The 17,555-nt window shown below is 44.8% G+C and overlaps 2 protein-coding genes across 4 annotated transcripts in view; both read right to left on the bottom strand.

Annotated features, from left to right (window-relative positions):
* Window positions 1-182: 182 nt before the first annotated feature.
* Window positions 183-9,967, bottom strand: LOC103379606 (BTB/POZ domain-containing protein 10-like). Of its 3 annotated transcripts, XM_025056085.1 has the most exons (8): window positions 9,298-9,965; window positions 7,840-7,972; window positions 3,801-4,247; window positions 3,200-3,302; window positions 2,910-3,024; window positions 2,588-2,782; window positions 2,388-2,498; window positions 183-2,109 (listed from the first exon to the last, which is right to left on the bottom strand). In XM_025056085.1, the coding sequence occupies exons 3-8, from the start codon at window positions 4,181-4,183 to the stop codon at window positions 1,760-1,762; spliced, it is 1,257 nt and encodes a 418-aa protein (XP_024911853.1). In that variant the 5' UTR covers window positions 4,184-4,247; window positions 7,840-7,972; window positions 9,298-9,965; the 3' UTR covers window positions 183-1,759. The 3 variants fall into 3 exon arrangements, with proteins under 3 accessions (XP_024911853.1, XP_016888782.1, XP_008309424.1); XM_017033293.2 differs by lacking the exon at window positions 7,840-7,972 and having other exon boundaries at window positions 9,298-9,967; XM_008311202.3 differs by lacking the exons at window positions 7,840-7,972; window positions 9,298-9,965 and adding an exon at window positions 4,566-5,586.
* Window positions 9,968-10,672: 705 nt separating this feature from the next.
* The window catches only part of zfc3h1 (zinc finger C3H1-type containing), a 12,119-nt gene continuing 5,236 nt past the window's right edge, over window positions 10,673-17,555 (bottom strand). Inside the window, exons 15-37 of the mRNA XM_008311234.3 lie at window positions 17,428-17,553; window positions 16,878-17,006; window positions 16,156-16,749; window positions 15,853-15,965; window positions 15,575-15,706; window positions 15,289-15,410; window positions 15,105-15,206; window positions 14,869-14,997; window positions 14,609-14,777; window positions 14,265-14,451; window positions 13,992-14,180; window positions 13,681-13,909; window positions 13,503-13,608; window positions 13,190-13,388; window positions 13,018-13,112; window positions 12,824-12,931; window positions 12,638-12,742; window positions 12,399-12,561; window positions 12,218-12,318; window positions 11,996-12,097; window positions 11,846-11,885; window positions 11,391-11,453; window positions 10,673-11,286 (exon numbers count right to left, since the gene is read on the bottom strand). Coding sequence (XP_008309456.1) covers window positions 11,170-11,286; window positions 11,391-11,453; window positions 11,846-11,885; window positions 11,996-12,097; window positions 12,218-12,318; window positions 12,399-12,561; window positions 12,638-12,742; window positions 12,824-12,931; window positions 13,018-13,112; window positions 13,190-13,388; window positions 13,503-13,608; window positions 13,681-13,909; window positions 13,992-14,180; window positions 14,265-14,451; window positions 14,609-14,777; window positions 14,869-14,997; window positions 15,105-15,206; window positions 15,289-15,410; window positions 15,575-15,706; window positions 15,853-15,965; window positions 16,156-16,749; window positions 16,878-17,006; window positions 17,428-17,553 — 3,420 coding nt within the window. The 3' untranslated portion in view covers window positions 10,673-11,169. The remainder of the gene's footprint in view (window positions 11,287-11,390; window positions 11,454-11,845; window positions 11,886-11,995; window positions 12,098-12,217; window positions 12,319-12,398; window positions 12,562-12,637; window positions 12,743-12,823; window positions 12,932-13,017; window positions 13,113-13,189; window positions 13,389-13,502; window positions 13,609-13,680; window positions 13,910-13,991; window positions 14,181-14,264; window positions 14,452-14,608; window positions 14,778-14,868; window positions 14,998-15,104; window positions 15,207-15,288; window positions 15,411-15,574; window positions 15,707-15,852; window positions 15,966-16,155; window positions 16,750-16,877; window positions 17,007-17,427; window positions 17,554-17,555) is intronic.

Raw genomic sequence — 17,555 nt, 5'->3', positions numbered from 1 at the left:
AAAATAACCACCTTATGTAAATCTTAGACATGGGAGCTGCTGGTCCACTACCGCCCCCTGTGGTGTTTCTGTCACTGATGTGAGTACAATAAAAATGTACAATAAATGACTGTCAGACTATTGTCGTGGCTGAAATAAACCTGCCTTTGTAACAGTTACCAATAAATTACTAAATTCACTGGTTCTCTTATGAAGAGGTTTTATTTAGAAAAACTTAGTTCAACACACGCTTGTATGTGGGAGGTGTAAACAGCAGACACCATCACAGAAATAAAGTGTTACCAGATAAAACTGCTGCTGTTCCAACTGTGAGATGAGAGAGAAAAGGAGGAGAGAGATGGAAAAAAATATACAGAACAAAAAAGGCAACAGGAAGGAAACCAAAGTGAAAATGGAAGAGGCGTGGGTTGATGAAAATGGACCAGGACTGAGTAATAGGAGAAAGACTTGAGCTGGAAGAAAAAAGAAGATTGAAGGGAAGGGTAAAAAAACGAGAAAATTGACAGAAAGAAAAAAAAGACGGTGGAGAAGGATAAAGACAAGCTGGTGTGAGATGTGTAGGAGGAGGAAAGGGAGAGGAAAGAAAAGATGGGCAGGATGTTGGTGGGAAAGGTGAAAGAGCGACCCCTGTATTCACACTGAGACAACAGGCTAACGTGCCACCTGTTAACACATTTGCTCATTGGCCCTTTGTATGATTTATTTGTACTTGTACTGCAAATCGATCAGCTGACCTGTATTAGCTGAAGGTACTGATTGATGCTAACACACGTAGGTTATCTTATTGCTTTTGTGCGGCGTCTGTGCTTCTTCGAGTTGTGTGTGTTACAAATTAGCTGACCAGCGTCAACTGGTCAAATGAAATATTTCAATATATATGTGCTAACTTATGGTGTGATGAAAAAGCTTTGTGCTCCAGTGCTCACAGATGTTACAGTATCTGTTAGTCTCTTAGCTAATTCATCTTAGCATTTAGCTGGCATGGACACTTGCTGTCCTTGTTTGTGCATCTCTACTTCTAGGTCAGGTGACCAGATGTCTTATAAGCTGTCGTGGTCACCGCAGTGTTCTTTGCTACTGTAGCTAAAGTGTCATTACCGAAGGAATATTTGATTATGTTCATATGTTTGTTGAGGCTGCTGAAAGGTTATGTGACCCATGTCAACATGTTAGTCATGGTTGTCACTGAAGTGCTTCTCTAGTTCTTCAGTAGATCAATGCCCCAAAGTGGCTAAGCTAATGGGCTAGCTTGTTTATTAAAGCAGCAGTTTTACACTGTGTTTAGAGGTCAGTATTCCTGTGCAACCCCTGTTAGCTAATACCAGCCCTTTGTTATCTTGTTTCAGATGATAGCCTTTTGAAGAGCTAATATTAAGGTGTTACCTGGTATTAGCTGACCTGCATGATATTAGCCTGCTAGGTGTAAAGACATGAGTTGGAATAATGAGAACTAACAGTAGAGGATAGTGTTCCTCTCAGTCTGATGGTGACCACAGGTCTGGACTCGAGTGCATTTTTGTCAAGCGGGGTCTCAGGGGTCTCTGATTCTGGCCCTGGCATCTTAGTCTTGCTGCTGTGCTTCATCTCCAGGGGGCGATGTCAAATTTGGTCTGGGCTCTAGTCCTAGACCCAGTCTGCAGAAGAAAATGTCAGGTCTGGGTTTGTTGCTGATTCTAGTTTGGTCCATTCAGGACGATGGTCCGACTCTTTCTGCTGCTGGTTGCTGGTTTCTACTGACGATACTAGTTCTTGAACAGTCCTAGACGTGGTTCTGCTCCTCATCCTGTATAATGTGGTCCTGAGCTGTACATTCTGGCTGAGCATCGTCACTGCTGTCCTGGCACATCTCCAGCACCACCTGCTGGTGGGGAGTGATGACGAGGGATTGCAGTGAACCTAGCTGTTCCACAGGCAGTTCCAGGACTAACAGTTGGTCATTCCTGGTCCTGGTTTCTGACTTGGACTGGGCACACTGAAAGTCCCCATGGTGACTCTTCTCTTCCTCCTTCTCCCAGGACACCCTGATAAAGGGCCGCTGAACACAGGTGTAGACCACCCCTGGACCTCCTTCGGGACCACACTGAATCTTCTCCTTACAGGTGGGGTAACCTTCACGGGGTTCAGAACACCACATAAGACAATAAAAAAGTAAACATTGCCAGGACCATTATGGACTGGTACTAAATCAACCTGGTACAAATTGTCTGCTTAAAAAGTTCTAAATTGGTAACTACCTTCAGCAGACTGGTACTAAATCAACCTGGTGCAAATTGTCTGCTTAAAAATAAAGTTCTAAATTGGTAACTACCTTCAGCAACTAGTTCCAAACACTTTTATGTTACTTAAATCTTTGAAAGTGTTGCTGAAGCAGAAGTAAAAATTCTCACCTTCAACTCCCAGTCGAATCTTCTTAAGTCCTCGTTCCTTCAGAACTGATTTGGCCACAACTCGGTTCTCCATGAACTTGAAGAACTGGTACAGTTTGGTACTGTGGAGGACTGGCATTGACAGTGGAATATCCAGAATCAGTACACTGACCTGAGGTGTGTTCCATCAACAAGAACAACGTAACAAACAAGCTTCTTACTCTGCAGATTCTCCTCTGCCATTGGAGGCGCACACTCCTCTAAGTCCACTACATCATGGTCCATTAGGACCACCACGTGACACTCCCTCTCCCCACTCTGAGCACTCGCAACCATGAGGGGGAGCACCATTTCCTCAAGGTAGCGCTCAAACTGACGTCGGGCTCCTTGGTTTAATTCTTTGTGCATCAGGGAACCTGAGGAGGAGGGACCACAGAAGATGGTGAGGAAGAATCATGGAGATCATCCTCTTGTGTGTGCCGACACTCCTAAGCCTGACTTTTGGGTTTCCTTGTTTATAGTTGTGTGCTTGTGTCAACCTACCTAAATTCCCAACGTTGCTGTGATTGATGTGAATGCAGAAACGTTGCAGCGTCTTCTGCAGCTCTGGAGGACAAGGTCCATCAGGAAAATGTATAATTCCAGAGCTTTGGGAATTCTGAGAAAAAGGATGAAAAAAAGGAGGAAGGGAGGGAGGGAGAGAGGGAGAGAAAGAGAGAATGGGAATGTGCACCAATTAACACAGATTATAATGTCAATAAAAAGCTAGTTTATTAGTTGAAGTGTTATGGCTTAGTTTAGCTCATTTGCTCTGATTTAGGAGGAGTTCTTACAAGGATTGCTCTGAAGACTGTTGAACTGATATCATCAGTGATGTCATCAATGACCTTCTCATTTGGCCACGTGAGTTCATTGTACTGTTCAGAACCAAACATCCTGCAAGTACAAGATCAATGAGTTAGTTTGGAGTCAATTCACTCTGATCAAAGGTACGCCTAGAGCCTAGTGGGTTCTAAAGATGGGGGCGAGGTAGTACAGCATCGAGATGTATGTGGTACCATAAGTTGACATGTCGATTTTATTCTCCGATAAGAAAAATCTGATTAAGGCAATGCCTGGGTTTCGCCAAATATGCTTCCTGGATTTTGCCAAATATGCTGGAATCACTTGTGGGGTCCTGAGATATTCATTGCCGATTTAGCAAAAAACAAACGCATATATTGTTATCGGTATCAGTTGATATCAGAATTAGACATATTAGATTTTGGCAAAAAGTTAACATCGGAAATCCCTAGTCAGAAGTCATCTTTAGAGCAAAATTGTGCAAAAGACATTTTTCTAATTTGTGTCTTCAATTATCAGAACACTCAGAAGAACTTTTTTGCGATCAGAATTTATCTATCTGTGACGCGGATACAGGCAGATTGGGGTCACCTGTCCAGCAGGCTGGTGGTCCGAGCGGTGTCTAGGATCAGTGAGATTCTGTCTCCAAGCCTGGTTCCTAGTTGTAGTTCCCCACGACAGATCATGTCCTGCTGATGGTCCATGTGTCCAGAGACACTCTCGACTGCAGGGTTTCTCTCTACAATCCTGGATCTGACCATGAGGGGGCAGGGTCCAGAAGATCTAGAGGGGATGGAGACTCTGGGACCATGACGTTGGTTCAGCACTGACGTGTTCCTGACATGCAGCATCAGTTCACGTCTGTCCCCTTGGTCTGTGGTAACACCAACACGTTCCCCACAGCAGTGACCCTCCTGGTCCTTGCTTCTTTCTGTGACACCAGCATTGACTGGACTGTAACCAAGGAGACTCATGGTCTTGAACTTCCTCTGCTGCGGGAGATCTGAGGTCCATGCTGACAGAGGGCACTGTTCACTGCTGGAGACACAAGATAATCGTTGATGGTTACGGTAAGGAGTAGGCTCAAAAAGTCACTGGTCATACCATGAAGCTACACACTCCACTACAGTAGGTGGCAGTATGTGTCAGAAAACATTGGTTGTGACGCTCTACTAAATCGAGATGTCAGGTCAGATAAGAACTGTTATTAAAGAGAACAATTTCAGTTGATGATGGGATTTTACACAGTTCTGACAAAATAAGGAGATCAGTGGATTTGGTCACAGTTTGACTGGAGCTCATTTGGTTTTAAAAAAAGCATGAATCAGATCGTGAGTTGAGTGTATCGTTACAAACCTATTTGAATGTGGTTTTCAGCTTCGTCTTTAAATATTAGAATGTGGAGTGGACAGAATGCTAGTTAGCCACTATGTTCACAATAATAAAGAATCGCCACATTTTGAGTCTTTTGAGCAAAAGAAACAATTAATCACCACAACAGTACTCAGATTAGTGATGCCCAAACTCTCGATGAACTGAAGCCTGGATCATCAGCAGATGAAAGTCACAACATCGTCAACATCAAAGCTGCATCACTGTGGTGTCAGCAGGTGTTTCTAAATGCTGTCTGTCCTGTTTGATCAACAGGTGGCAGTAATGCAACAATATAGGATTCACGTGGACAGGGAACAGCTGAGCAGGAAACTGTTTCACTACTGAAATGTCACCAATCCAACTAACTGACCAACGACCAGGCTGAGGCAGAGGGAAAGTGGTGTGAACGTCACTGATGACAACTTCCTGTCAACAGCTGCTGTTAAACACTGACTTTTAGACAAATCTGTGGCTGCATGACCATGGACAACAGAGACATGGACGCCAAACAGTGTCTGAAGTACCTATATCAACTGGTGGGGGACCTGGATGATGGTGTCCACCACATCGAGGCAGAGTGTAAGGGGCTGAGGGAGGGTTCACATCATCAACTGCAGTTGGACGACCTGTGGGAGGAGCTACAGCTCTCTGAACAACTAAATGAGCAGGAACTCAGTGACGAAAAGGCCAAAGCTGACCAGCTCTCTGACAAACTAAAGACTGAGGTGATGAAGAACCAGACTCTGACCAATGAGAACCTGACCCTGACCAACAAGAATAACACTCTGACCAATGAGAACCAGACTCTGACCAATGAGAACCAGAGTCTGTATAATGAGAATGTGATTTTGACCAGTGAGATTCAGACTCTGAGAAAAAACAACCAAAACATGAGCAAAGAGAACCAGACTCTGTACGGTGAGAAACTCCCTCTGACAAATGAGATTCGGAATCTGACCAAAAACAACGAGACTCTAGTCAATGAGAAACAAACCCTGACCAACAAGAATAACACTCTGACCAATGAGAACCAGACTCTGACCGGTGAGAACCTCACTCTGACTAATCAGATTCAGAATCTGACCAAAAACAACGAGACTCTAGTCAATGAGAAACAAACCCTGACCAACAAAAACCAGACCTTGACCAAAGACAACCAGACCCTGACCAAAGAGAAGCAGACCCTAACCAATAAGAACCAGATTCTGACTGACAAAAATCAAACTCTGACCAATGAGAATCAGACTCTGAATAATGGGAATGTGAATTTGGCCAGTGAGATTCAGACTCTGAGAAAAAACAACCAGAACATAACCAAAGAGAACCAGACTCTGACCGGTGAGAACCTCACTCTGACTAATCAGATTCAGAATCTGACCAAAAACAACGAAACTCTAGTCAATGAGAACCAGACCCTGACCACTAAGAATCAGACTCTCAACAAAGCCAATCAGACTCTGACTAAGGAGAACCTGAATCTAACAAACAAGAACCAGACACTGACCAACGAGATCCAGACTCTGACCAATGAGAACCAGACACTGGTCACTGGGAAACAGACTATGACCAACGACATTCAGATTCTGACCAAGGACAAACAGACTCTGACCAATGAAAACTTGACTTTGATTAAAGAGAACAAGACTCTGACCAACAAAAACCAGACTCTCACCAAAAACAACCAGATTTTGACAACTCAGAACCAGAGTCTAACCACAGAAAATGTGAGTCTGACTAAAGTAAATGAGTCGTTAGCCAATGAGAACCAATCTCTGGCCAAAGAAAAGCAGACATTGTCCGAGGAAAACAAGTCTTTCTCAACTAAAAACAAGATTTTGACCAAACACAGTGAGACCCTGACAAACAGGAATGAGACTCTGACGACAGAAAACCAGACTCTGACCAACAACAACAGGTTTCTTACAACAGAAAACCAATTGTTGACTAAAAAGACTGGCATTCTGATTGACGACAGTAAGACTCTGACAACCGAAAACCAGTCATTGACCAAAGAAAACGAATCTCTGAGCGCAGAACTGGAGAAGGAGCGCCACTGTAGACGGCAGCTCCAAACAGAGATGAAGAAATATGAATCTCTCAACAAGAAGTATGAGTCCTTGACAAAAGAGAATGAGTCTTTGGCCAAAAAGATTGAGCTTTTGGTCAGTGAAAATGAAATTATAATAAAAGACAAAGACTCTTTGACCAAGAGAAATGAGTCTTTAACCAAGAGGAACGAGCCGCTGACAAAAAAGACAGAGTCCCTGACTAAAAAGAATGAGTTTTTAAACAAAAAGATAGAGTCTCTGATAAAAGAGAGAGAGTCTTTAACCAAAAAGAACGAGTCTTTGTCCAAAAAGATTGAGAACTTAACAAAAGAAAGAGAGTCAGGGATGAAAAGGTGCGAGTTGCTCGTCAAGAAGAACGAGTCTCTGAACACGGAGAAAGAGTCCCAGGCCAAATGTATCGATTCCCTGACGTCAGAGAAAGGCTCTCTGATGTCAGCGAAAGAGTCCTTGACAAAAATAATCAGGTCCTTAGAGACAGAGAAGGAGTCCTTGATAAAACTAGCTGAGACTGTGACTGCAGATAACGAGTCCTTGACTAACAAGAACCAGCTCTTGATGACAGGAAATGACTTCCTCACACAAAAGAATGAATCACTGACTACAGCAAATGAGTCTCTGAACGCAGGGAACACGTTTTTGACAAAAGAAAACAAGTCCCTTACCAGAGAGAAAGAGTCTGTCACTAAAAACAACGAGTCACTGTCACAAAAGAACAAATTTCTCTGCTCAGAGATGGAGTTTTTGACCAAGACCAACGAGTCTCTGACCGAAGAGAACAAGTTTTTAATGTCAGAAAATGAGTCTAAAGATGAAAACAACGAATCCCTGTTGGAAAAAATTGAGTTTCTCACTACGGAGAACGAGTCTCTGATGAAAGAAAACAAAACCCAGACCAAAAGAAATGAGTTTTTGTTGTCCGAGATCGACGCCACGACCAAGAACAACACATCTCTGACAAAAGACAACGAGTCCCTACTCCAACAAAACAACGTCCTCATATCAGAGAACAATTCCTTGACTGAAAAGAATGAGTCTGTGATAGCTGAAAACGAGTTCCTAACCAATGAGAACCAGTCCCTCACCAAAAAGAATGAGTGCCTAGTTGAAGAAAACAAGTCAATAACGAAAGAGCACAAGTTTCTAATCAAAAAGAACGAGTGCCTGACCACAGAGAATGGACTCCTTACCAGAAACAGTGACAGTCTGACCACAGAGAACCAGTCCCTGAAGAGTAAGGTGGAGTCCTTGTCCAAAGAGATGGAGCTGGTGTCTGCGGCCCTGAAGGAGCAGGTCAATCGGACTCTAGAACTCAGTCAGGAACTAGAGAACATCAAAGTAGATAATAGTGAGCTTCGAGCTGAGAACGAGAACATCCTACAGGCTGTGGAGAGGATAAGGACACGTTCTCTGTGGGTTAGAGCGCGACATTTTTTTGGTCTGCGGGAAAAGTGAGTGTTGTGCCAAGTTCCAAGCGTTGGAGAAAGAGTCACGCTAACCTCTGCCAGAAGGGGGCAATCTTCAACGTAGCTGATGAAGAAGATAGCGTCAAGTGGACTACCCAATTCACCCGGTACTGTTAAAGGCACTGAATGATCAGGATCCAGTCTCAACACCCAAACTGCAAGACCAGACTGAGGTCACTCTGACGTGAACCGAGCATGAAAGTTTCTTCTGCGGAACATTTGAACCAAACGGTACTTCACTTTACACAGTCCACAAAAATGGTACTAGTGGGACCATTGTTAGAAGAAAGGAGCATAAAAATGGCTATCTCGCTGTTTAACTGAACTAAATAAATTTGTAATGAATACCATGTGTATGTGTCTGGTGGTTTTCTTAAAATGAACATATATATTGTTGTTTATTATTTTGACCGTTCATAACAATCTAGTGCAGGCAAGGACAGACTACGGCCCCGGGGTCCATATCTTTTATGTATGACTTTTACATGTAATTTATCTTAGTTTACATGAACACAGCATCTATCTACTCCTGAGCTGGCCCCCCTATCAAATTTTAGGATCCATTGAGGCCTACTCCTGAGCTGCCCCCCCTATCAAATTTTAGGATCCATTAAGGCCCGCGAGTCTGTTTGCCCACACCTGATCTAGTTGGTCAGTAAAGTGAAACTTGGTAAAAAACGTCCTTACTTTGGCTTTTGGCTGAAATCACAAACTGTCTGTTTGCATTTTGAACTCATTTTTTCACACGCCTTTTTGGTAATGCAGAGGTTTTGCGTGCGACCTCTAGTGAGTCTGCAGAGACACTGCAAGGTGCCTAAAATATTAAAAAATATATATTATTTAATATTTTAGTCAAAAAAAGTCATATATTTCTTAGCATTGTGTGTATATTTCCGTTTTAGATATATATTTATGTCCTTCGCTGACACAGTGTAAGTTCAAACGAAAGGCTCCCCAGGTTCAGTTTTAATCACAATGACATTAAATATGTGAAGGATTCAAAATACAGAAGAAAAATCATGAACGTGCAGTTTTTTTCTTTTTTTTTCTTCTTTTGACCAAGAATAAAGAACGGTAAAAAAAAATCACATTAACATGACGGAGGGATTTCAGTTTTAGCAGCACAGAGGACAAAGAGTCAGCCTGGCTTTGGTGCGTGCGTGTGTGTGTGTGTGCACGTACCGTTGGCTGAAGACAAAGCAGCAGCAGCAGGACAGAAGCTGTGGCAGCAGTGGCGTGAACACCGTCCACAGCTGAGCTGCAGCAGCATCATCCTGCTGCCTCATCGCTGACCTGAAGCTGCTGATTCGGCTGATGCTGAAGAAGCTGCTGATGCTGAATATGATGCTGATGCTGGTGCATCCTCATGGCAGCAACGAAACACCTGAGTGAACATGGAGGAGCAGAAAGACGACCGAACTAAAGCAGAAACGACCCCCCCAGAACCAGCGGTACAACCTGACAGGAACCTGGTGCTGTGTCCTGGTGATGAGGATGAGGACGATGTCGAAGCCTGCACGCGAAGCTCCTAGACTCCACTTATCGCCTCTCGCTCGCTACCTGCTGGTTACTGGCAGTAACTGCAGCCCCATTTCATTACCCCTTCCGAAAAGGTCCGAAAAAACAATTAATTTAATTCGACATCCTCTCCGTCCCAGATGTTTTAGTGACATATTTTGTCTCCTTTGACAGTTGCACATATTAACTTCAATTATATAAAGTCATTTCTATATGTCGTATTCAGTTTTATATTTGTACTCCATTTATATATTTGTATTATACTCTAAATAAATATTCCCAAACACTTATTCCCACGCGGTGTGAATGTTTGAAAAAAATATATCAGATTTTCGCTTTAAAAGCGTCGCGGTTACACCTTATTCCGGAATTAAAAGAAAAAAATAATAATCAGATTTTCGCTTTAAAAGCGTCGCGTCACATTCAGTAACGTTCCAATAAATATATGACCTCATTTTCTTGTCTTTCTTAGATAAAACATTTTAATAATTTCAGTATTGATGCTATAGTCAAACCCATTATTATTCACAATGCAAAGCTTGTTTAAATAAAGCGAAACTGCAAGGTACCGCTGCAATATCAGTAAGACGCTAATTTAAATATTAATATTTCGTTTTTTAATTAAAATAATTTATTTTTAATAAACTTTTAACGAAAAATACGCAGAGAAAATATAATAAAAATTAGCTAGGCTAACCGGAAGCAGTTTATTTTAGCGCTGACAGCGGAAATGACGTAAGGCTCACTTATTGTGGGTGATGTATATTTCTTACTGATAAATACGTATTTCTTCATTAAAATTTAAGCTGTGTTTAATACAGACCAGACGAATGTTTCTTTTTAAAGTAAAAGCCGATATATTTGTGAAGTACCTAAAAGAAAATATTCTAAAAAAAAAAAAAAAAAAATTCTTCATAATAATCTCCAGTATATACTGCTGTAAATTCTGATGTCAGACTTATTTACAGCTTTCCCCATTTTCCTTAATAGCCAAAGTTTTTCTGTTTTGACTGATATAATGACGACTCACAGACCTGTGGTTTGTTAGAAAATAATTTAATAACATTTAAATCAATACTCAAAGTTCGTCTCCTCAAAACTTCCGGCACAAATGAAAAATCACATTATTTCCTGTTTCCTCCTCCGCTGTGATCACATGACTGCCTGCTGTGGTGTGTTTATGTGACTTGTGGCTCAGTCTCTGTTTCAGTCCTGCCCCCTCCTTTTTCTTCTGTGTTTTGATCAGTTTAAGAAAAATAAAAGTCTTTGTCTTCCAAAAGAAATTGCTACACGAAAACCGGGGTGAGGAGGGGGAAGCAAAGCAAAGTGACTCCACCCCTTCATCTCAGAGCATATCAAAGGAAGAAATTACATCGAATGTAATGTAATACAAACAAGAGGAGACGCAGCTCGATACTTACGCACCAGAGATACGCCCACATCAAGGACACGCCCACACAGCAAGCGAGCAGGGGGCGAAACCTGCTGTCTTACCTCGTCTGCTCTGCAGCCAATTGGCTGATCAGTCTGCAGACGTCAGCCATCATCTCTTTGAGCTCCGCCCACCAGGCTCACGCCCACCTGCTCACATTGGTCGACTAATCGTTTCAGCCGCTCTGCGGGGCCACAGTCAGCAGCTTCAAACAGCAGGCGCTGGAGGGGTGGAGTCACAGGTTCACAGACGGTTACATCTCTATAATGTTCATATATCATGTGTACTGTGACTGTGTGTATTATGTGTGTGTAGTGCGTATTACATGCGTCCACAACTCAGCACACAGTGGAAGGAGCTTCAGTGCTTGTTGATACAGAAGCCGCACCTACAAACACATACACACAAAAAATAAACTATAACATGACTGAAATCACATGACTGACAGGGACAGGGTTCAAATACACCGTGTAGCCCAGAACTAAAACCAACCATAAAATTAAAAATGGCCGACATCCAATGGATTTCTTGCTTAGCCTGATCGCATCATGTTAACACATCTAGTGAAAACAGCAGGTTCTGGGCTTGAGACTCAGTCATAATATCTCAATTCCAAAGTTGGAAGCCAAGCACAATAAACAGTAACAATGTCCTTTAATGCAGATGTGTTCTAAAACTCCTTCGATGTGTTCTCCTTCGACATGTGGTGCACTGTTTTTGTCGGTGCGTTCTGCTGTCAAATTTCACATCATGATGACATTAGGAGAAAGAGTGACTCACCTCAGACGTCTGATGGAGCTCCGCCTCCACAGCAATGGCTCTGCCAACACACGCATGCACGCACACACACACACATGTGCACACACGCAGACTTCAGTTCCCGTTGTAATCCATAGCCGTATATTTTTTTTCACATTGTGGTTGACTCACAGTTTCCAGGCGCTCAGGTTTCTAGGCACGTTGTTGATCAAAATGCGGGTGGAATATTTCACCTGCTGCAGGTTTCCATCCTGCAGCTCCTTGTCAAGCGACCTGAGAAAAGACACAGCAATTGACACAGCGACCAGCAGGTGGTGTGGTTCAACCGTTTTCATTAGGCCACGACCGTCACAAACTCAGAAGGTTTGCATGTGAGTGCTTAGGTCTGCATACCTCAGGTTGAGCTCAATGTTATTAGTCATTGCAGGTCTGAGTCTCTCCAGTAGCAATGAATGCTGGGATTGTGGGAGGAGCCTGAGATAGAAACTGATCACCTGACAGTGACAGTAAACAGACGAGTGAGTGGGTGAACAGAGGAGACACGGAGACATCAATGATGGAGTGAAGCTCGGACCTTGTTGTGAAAGCTGTAACAGTTCCAGAACTGGGCGGGGTTAAAGGGAACCTCCAGTCGGGTTGGGACTGTGATGAGGCAGCGCTGGACCAGATCTGAAAAGGCTTTGAATCGGCTGCGTGCAGAGCTTCGGGTCATGTGACTGCTGCCGAACAGCAGGTAGCTGAGGAACAAAGTAGGTTCAGGTCAGTTCCCTGCTGAGTCCTGCAGTATTGGTTCTGACTGCAGAGAGCACTCACTCCATCCACAGGGTGTGAAGCTCGTCCAGGTTCAGGTCTGATCCCAGAGCCCGTTCAAAGGCGTCCACAGCCACGTCCACGGAACCGTGCAGCCACTGCCACTGACTGGAAACAAACAGTTCCGGATTAACAGGGTTAATGAAAGGAAGAAAGTTATGTTTAAATGAATGCCAAGAAGAAACACACCAGTGGATGAGGTGCAGATACGCCCTCTGCTGGAGCAGGTGCTCCATCGCACTCTTCTTATTTTCCAGTCCTTGCATCAGCTGCTCAGTGGGGAACCCCAGTATGTGGCTAAAAGGACAAAACAGTTCATGAAACTCACCTGGTCCAGAGGAACTGTCGATCATAGAAGAGTTCTTATGGAAATAAAAACCTACCGCAGGATGTCCACCGGAGACTCCTGACTCAACTCATCCTCACATTGACCAAGGACAAATTCCCGAAATAGAGAAGCTACAGATTTCCCATCCTCCTACAGAACAAAGCCCCTGAATGTGACATCACCATGACAATGACAGTAAACAGTTACTAAAGACCACCCGACCTCACCTGAGTCACAAGGAACCTGCAGCAGCCATAGAGGACCTCAGGGTTCCCTGGACACCGGGACACAGCCTGGAGCCAAACAGCTGCAGCCTGGTCCTGGTCTCCTCTCCTGAGGTGCAGCTCCACCAAAGCGTCCAACAAAGGCCTTAGATCCGGGCACAGCTTCAGCAGAGACTCACACAGTGAGATCCCGTCTTCGTACCTGCAACAAGCACGACAACGATGCTTAAAGTCAGAACGTTAGCGCTTTATGTCTGGTGCACTCTGGTTGCCCACAGCAATAAGAACGTGAGCGCCACCTGTATGGGGCACTCACTTGTTCAGGAGCTTGTGCAGATGAACTAGGTTGAGGTAAAGTGGCAGACTTGCTCGGACCCTCTCGTGGGCAGACGGAGACCTGCTGCTGCACTGAGAGATGGCATCTGTGGACAAACAACAAGACTTAGCACTAGACTCTGGACAACGACAACGACATCATCAGTCGGGCGTGGCACCTTGGAACAGGGCGATAAGGTCGGGGCAGGTCTGGATGTCCGAGGTCGTCCATGGCAGGAGGAAGATCTCAGTGCTCACCAGTCTGGACGGTCCAGACTCAGCTGGGTCATAAAGGCTGGATGGCATTCGATCAAACTGTGTCAGGTGGATGTACGACAACCAGACCAGCGCGAGGTCCCTTGTGGTCAGGTGGTCGGCGATGCAGTGGTCAGGTGACTTCAGTGAATTCTGAAGGTAAAACGTGACAATAACTGACTCTGAAGAACGTTCTGGTTCATTCCAGTCCTGAAACAGTTCTCGGTTTCTTTACCTGGAAGTGGGCGAGGGCACTCTCCCTCCGCCCTGTAAACAGGTTCAGCTCCACTCGGTAGAACAGCGCCTCCATGAGGTGGAATGACAGTTCATCTGTGACACCTGAAGAGGACTCTGCGATTAGAAACTGAAGCAGACGCTCACACACGTAGTCCTTCCCTTCAAAGGTGGTCTCCAGAGTCAGGTACTGGGGGTGAGACAGTCCAGGGTCAGCAGGGTCAGCAGGGTCAGTCTTTCTTTGAGTGACCATGGAAAACCTTAGTCCACTTACATTCCACCAGACCCTTTGGTCTGGAGCGTGTTCCACAGCCATCTCACACATTTCCTGGACCTCCTCTCTGCTGCCCCTCCTGGAGAACAGCAGTAGGTAGTGGATCCAGATCTCAGGGTCGTCGCAGTTGTTTTCCAGAGCCCGGGATAAGGTGTTGAGAGCTGCCTCCAGAGAGTCCCCCAGAGAACTACAAAGACCACGAGAACCAGACTGTTGATGACCACTGACACAGTATATACATTTTTTTTTTCTTTCTAAATTTAGTGGATGCGGCTCATATTTGGGTGTGCCGCATAGTCCTGAAATTACAGTATTCCAACAGCCCCCAAGAAACAAGAACTAACCTCTCCAGGTACTTGAAGGCCAGTTTGATCCAAAGCTGAGTGTCTCCAGGATTTTCCAGGACGCTGCTCTCAAGGTTTGAAATGTCATCTGTTTCACTGATGAAGTACCGTTTGTCCTCTGATGTGACGACACAGACGTCCGGAGATATGTTGCTGACAAGGTTCACACCTGGGCGCACACACACACAACCACACACCTGTCAGCTGACCTGCTAGTTTTGGCAGTCTAAAATGAGAAGAACCTGGACGTGTGTCCTCACCGTGTTCCTCTGGTTTGACCCTTTCTGAAGACGTCTCGTGCTCGGCCTCAGCCTCACTGCTCATAGCGCCCTGTCCCCCCAGTTTGGGTCTCGACCTACAGGCCTCCTTACAGGTGGTGAAGGGAGGGACTGGAGCAGGTGATGGAACAAGGAGTTAAAGGACAGACAAGAAGTGATGCACAGAGAATGTGGAACTTTAGAGTTAGAGGGCATGATAGAGGGGTGAGGAGACTGACCGTGGCGTCTGCTCTCGTTGACCTTGCTGACCAGGAGGACGGCCTTCTGGTCCACACCCATGCGGTCTTTGTTGGTCCCGAACAGTTTCTTCATGTATGTCTCTAAAGGAAACAACAAAGGGAGAGCATGAGTCTGGGGGTCTTCCTCTGACAGGACATGATGTCACTGAGATGTCGTCCTCACCTGTGGCAGTGCAAATGTCCTCTTCTGAGCTCGTCTCTGAGCAGCCAATAAGAGACAAGTCGTAGGACAAGAGGTCCTGGTACAGCTGGTCCCCGGTGAGCCCACAGTTCCTTATGTGCTGCCTGTAAATAACCAGGGAGACCAAGCTTAGAGACGGACACCGCGGACACACAGAACAGTGTCAGAGGACATGCAGGACACAGGGGACATGCAGGACATCCTCATACAGTATCAGAGGACATGCAGGACACAGTACAGACACAGGGGACATGCAGGACATCCTCACCAGCCACAGTCATCATCGTTACAGGTCCCTGTCAGGTCGAAGCGACAAAAGAACTTCTTGGGCTGAATCACATTACTGTAGGTCACCGAGCTCAGAGACAACTTCTCCTTAGTCCTGTAGTATGGACTGAACCTGGAAACAATAAAGTTTAACTAAAAGTTACAATTTTAACAGAAAAATAAAATTAAAACTGAACATTGGACTATGAAGTTGCAAACACAGGAACTGGTGTGTACCTGATTTTCTCTATGGACTTTACAAACCGTGTTTCAGCTTACCTGTATGACCTGAACACCAGTAACGGACTGTGATAACGAGCAAATGGAACCGGTCTGAGGTTGGCGTTTCCTGACTGCTTTGTTGTCAAGTCCAGTTCCAATGACATCTTCACCTGCAGACATTGGAGCGACAGCACATGTTGACCAAGGGAAGCTACCGTGAACCAGGTAACCAACATTAGCTTTGAAACAGAGCTTAGGGTTAGCCCCTAGACTTGTGAGCTTCATATAAACAAATCAGAGATTGTAGCTCAATAAAAAAAAAACAGATAGCTTAACATTAGCCTTAACATAAGTGCTCACCTGAGACGCTCCAAGGTCCTGCTTGTTCTCCTCCATTCTCAGCAGCTCCTTCTGCAGGATCTGACTGAGCGTTGCCTGCTGCTTGTACCTTAGCTTCAGGGTTTCTAGGTCTAGACCTGCAAACGTCTCTGCAGGCACCAGGGACGTCGGCGACATCTTGGTTGGTTTGGAAGCATCTTTGACAGGAAGTGAGCCTTCGAGGTTAGGTTTGGTGAAGGAACTGGACTGGTGGAGTGAAAGGCGCCGAGGGCCACGATCAGTGGCCGCGGGTTCTGTTTCGGTATCGTCTACCTCTGCTATGTCCTCACTGCCCAGGGTCAGTTTGTCTTGTGTGAGGTCGTGCAACGACGGCTGGGGAACGGGAAATGAAGGAGATGGCGGCGGCACTTGGGCCTCAACGTCTGATGGAGGAAGGTCACGTGGTGGTTCTGCCTGGAGCAGAGCCTGGGCCTCCTTCAGCCGCTGGATCTTTAAGGCATATTCAGACTCCAGCTGCTGCAGCCGCTGCTTCTGAATCATCAGTTCTGCAAAGTGACTCTTTGGGTCAATTCCGGTGCTGCTACGGGTGCCGTCAATGCGCTGGCGCTTCTTCACCTTAGGGAGAGTCAACAATGGGTTAACAATGAGTCCAGTGTCAGCACCCTTTTTCCAGGGAAATTATTTTTGTTGCTACGTTTTCATGCTAATAACGAAACAACAGGAACTGTGCGTTACTGGCTCACCATTGTCTGGACAGAATCAGTTCTACGTTTGGTTCCACTTCCTGCCAGCAGCTGAGCTTGAAAGACTTCTTCCTCCAACTTAGAAGCAAGTGTCTTTTTAACCGACACACGATGTTCTACACGTTGCACCTGCAAATGTTAGTGTTGTGTGTTAGAAGCTCGGTACCGATTATCAAACCTTATCATCTAGATAACAATTGTTCCCACACAAAAACTTAACCAAGTTATTTGTTTTTAGTTATTTTTAATAGGAAATGGAATCAAGATATGAGTGCTGTTGTGGAATGGATTAAACTTGTACCTGGGGCCTCGCTGTACAGTCATTTATCCTCAAAACTATTTTTAGGTCACATCATTTGGCAAAACCCAGACATTGCGTTATCGGGTTTTCATTATCGGAGGAAAAAATGATGAAGAGTCTTACAGATATTACATAATTATGCTAATATTGGGTCATTAATATCGATTATCAGACATCCCTAACATTAACTCCTTAGCTTCAGGAATCTGTTAAAGTGTACAGTGCCCCCTTGTGTCCAAAGTGTCTCACCTGCTCCTGCAGCTTCTTCAGCAGTGTTCTGTTAGCGGTGACTATCTTCTCACTGGCCTGCAGCTGCTCCCTCAATTTGGACATTTTGGCTTCTGCATTCTTCAGCGACTCACGTTTCTTCATCTCCT

This window comes from Cynoglossus semilaevis, chromosome 6 (assembly GCF_000523025.1).
Source record: "Cynoglossus semilaevis isolate Cse_v1.0 chromosome 6, Cse_v1.0, whole genome shotgun sequence".
Classification (NCBI taxonomy): domain Eukaryota; kingdom Metazoa; phylum Chordata; class Actinopteri; order Pleuronectiformes; family Cynoglossidae; genus Cynoglossus; species Cynoglossus semilaevis.
Note: the sequence above shows the minus strand (reverse complement) of the source record. Positions and strands in the feature narration are given on the sequence as shown.

Excerpts from the sequence above, each read along its gene's own strand:
- LOC103379606 (XM_017033293.2), bottom strand. The coding sequence starts at position 9,401 with ATGAGGCAGCAGGATGATGCTGCTGCAGCTCAGCTGTGGACGGTGTTC. Across the intron at positions 3,025-3,199 it reads CAGTCTTCAGAGCAATCCTT|AATTCCCAAAGCTCTGGAAT; the intron begins GTAAGAACTCCT and ends CCTTTTTCTCAG. Across the intron at positions 2,110-2,387 it reads GATTCGACTGGGAGTTGAAG|GTTACCCCACCTGTAAGGAG; the intron begins GTGAGAATTTTT and ends AACCCCGTGAAG.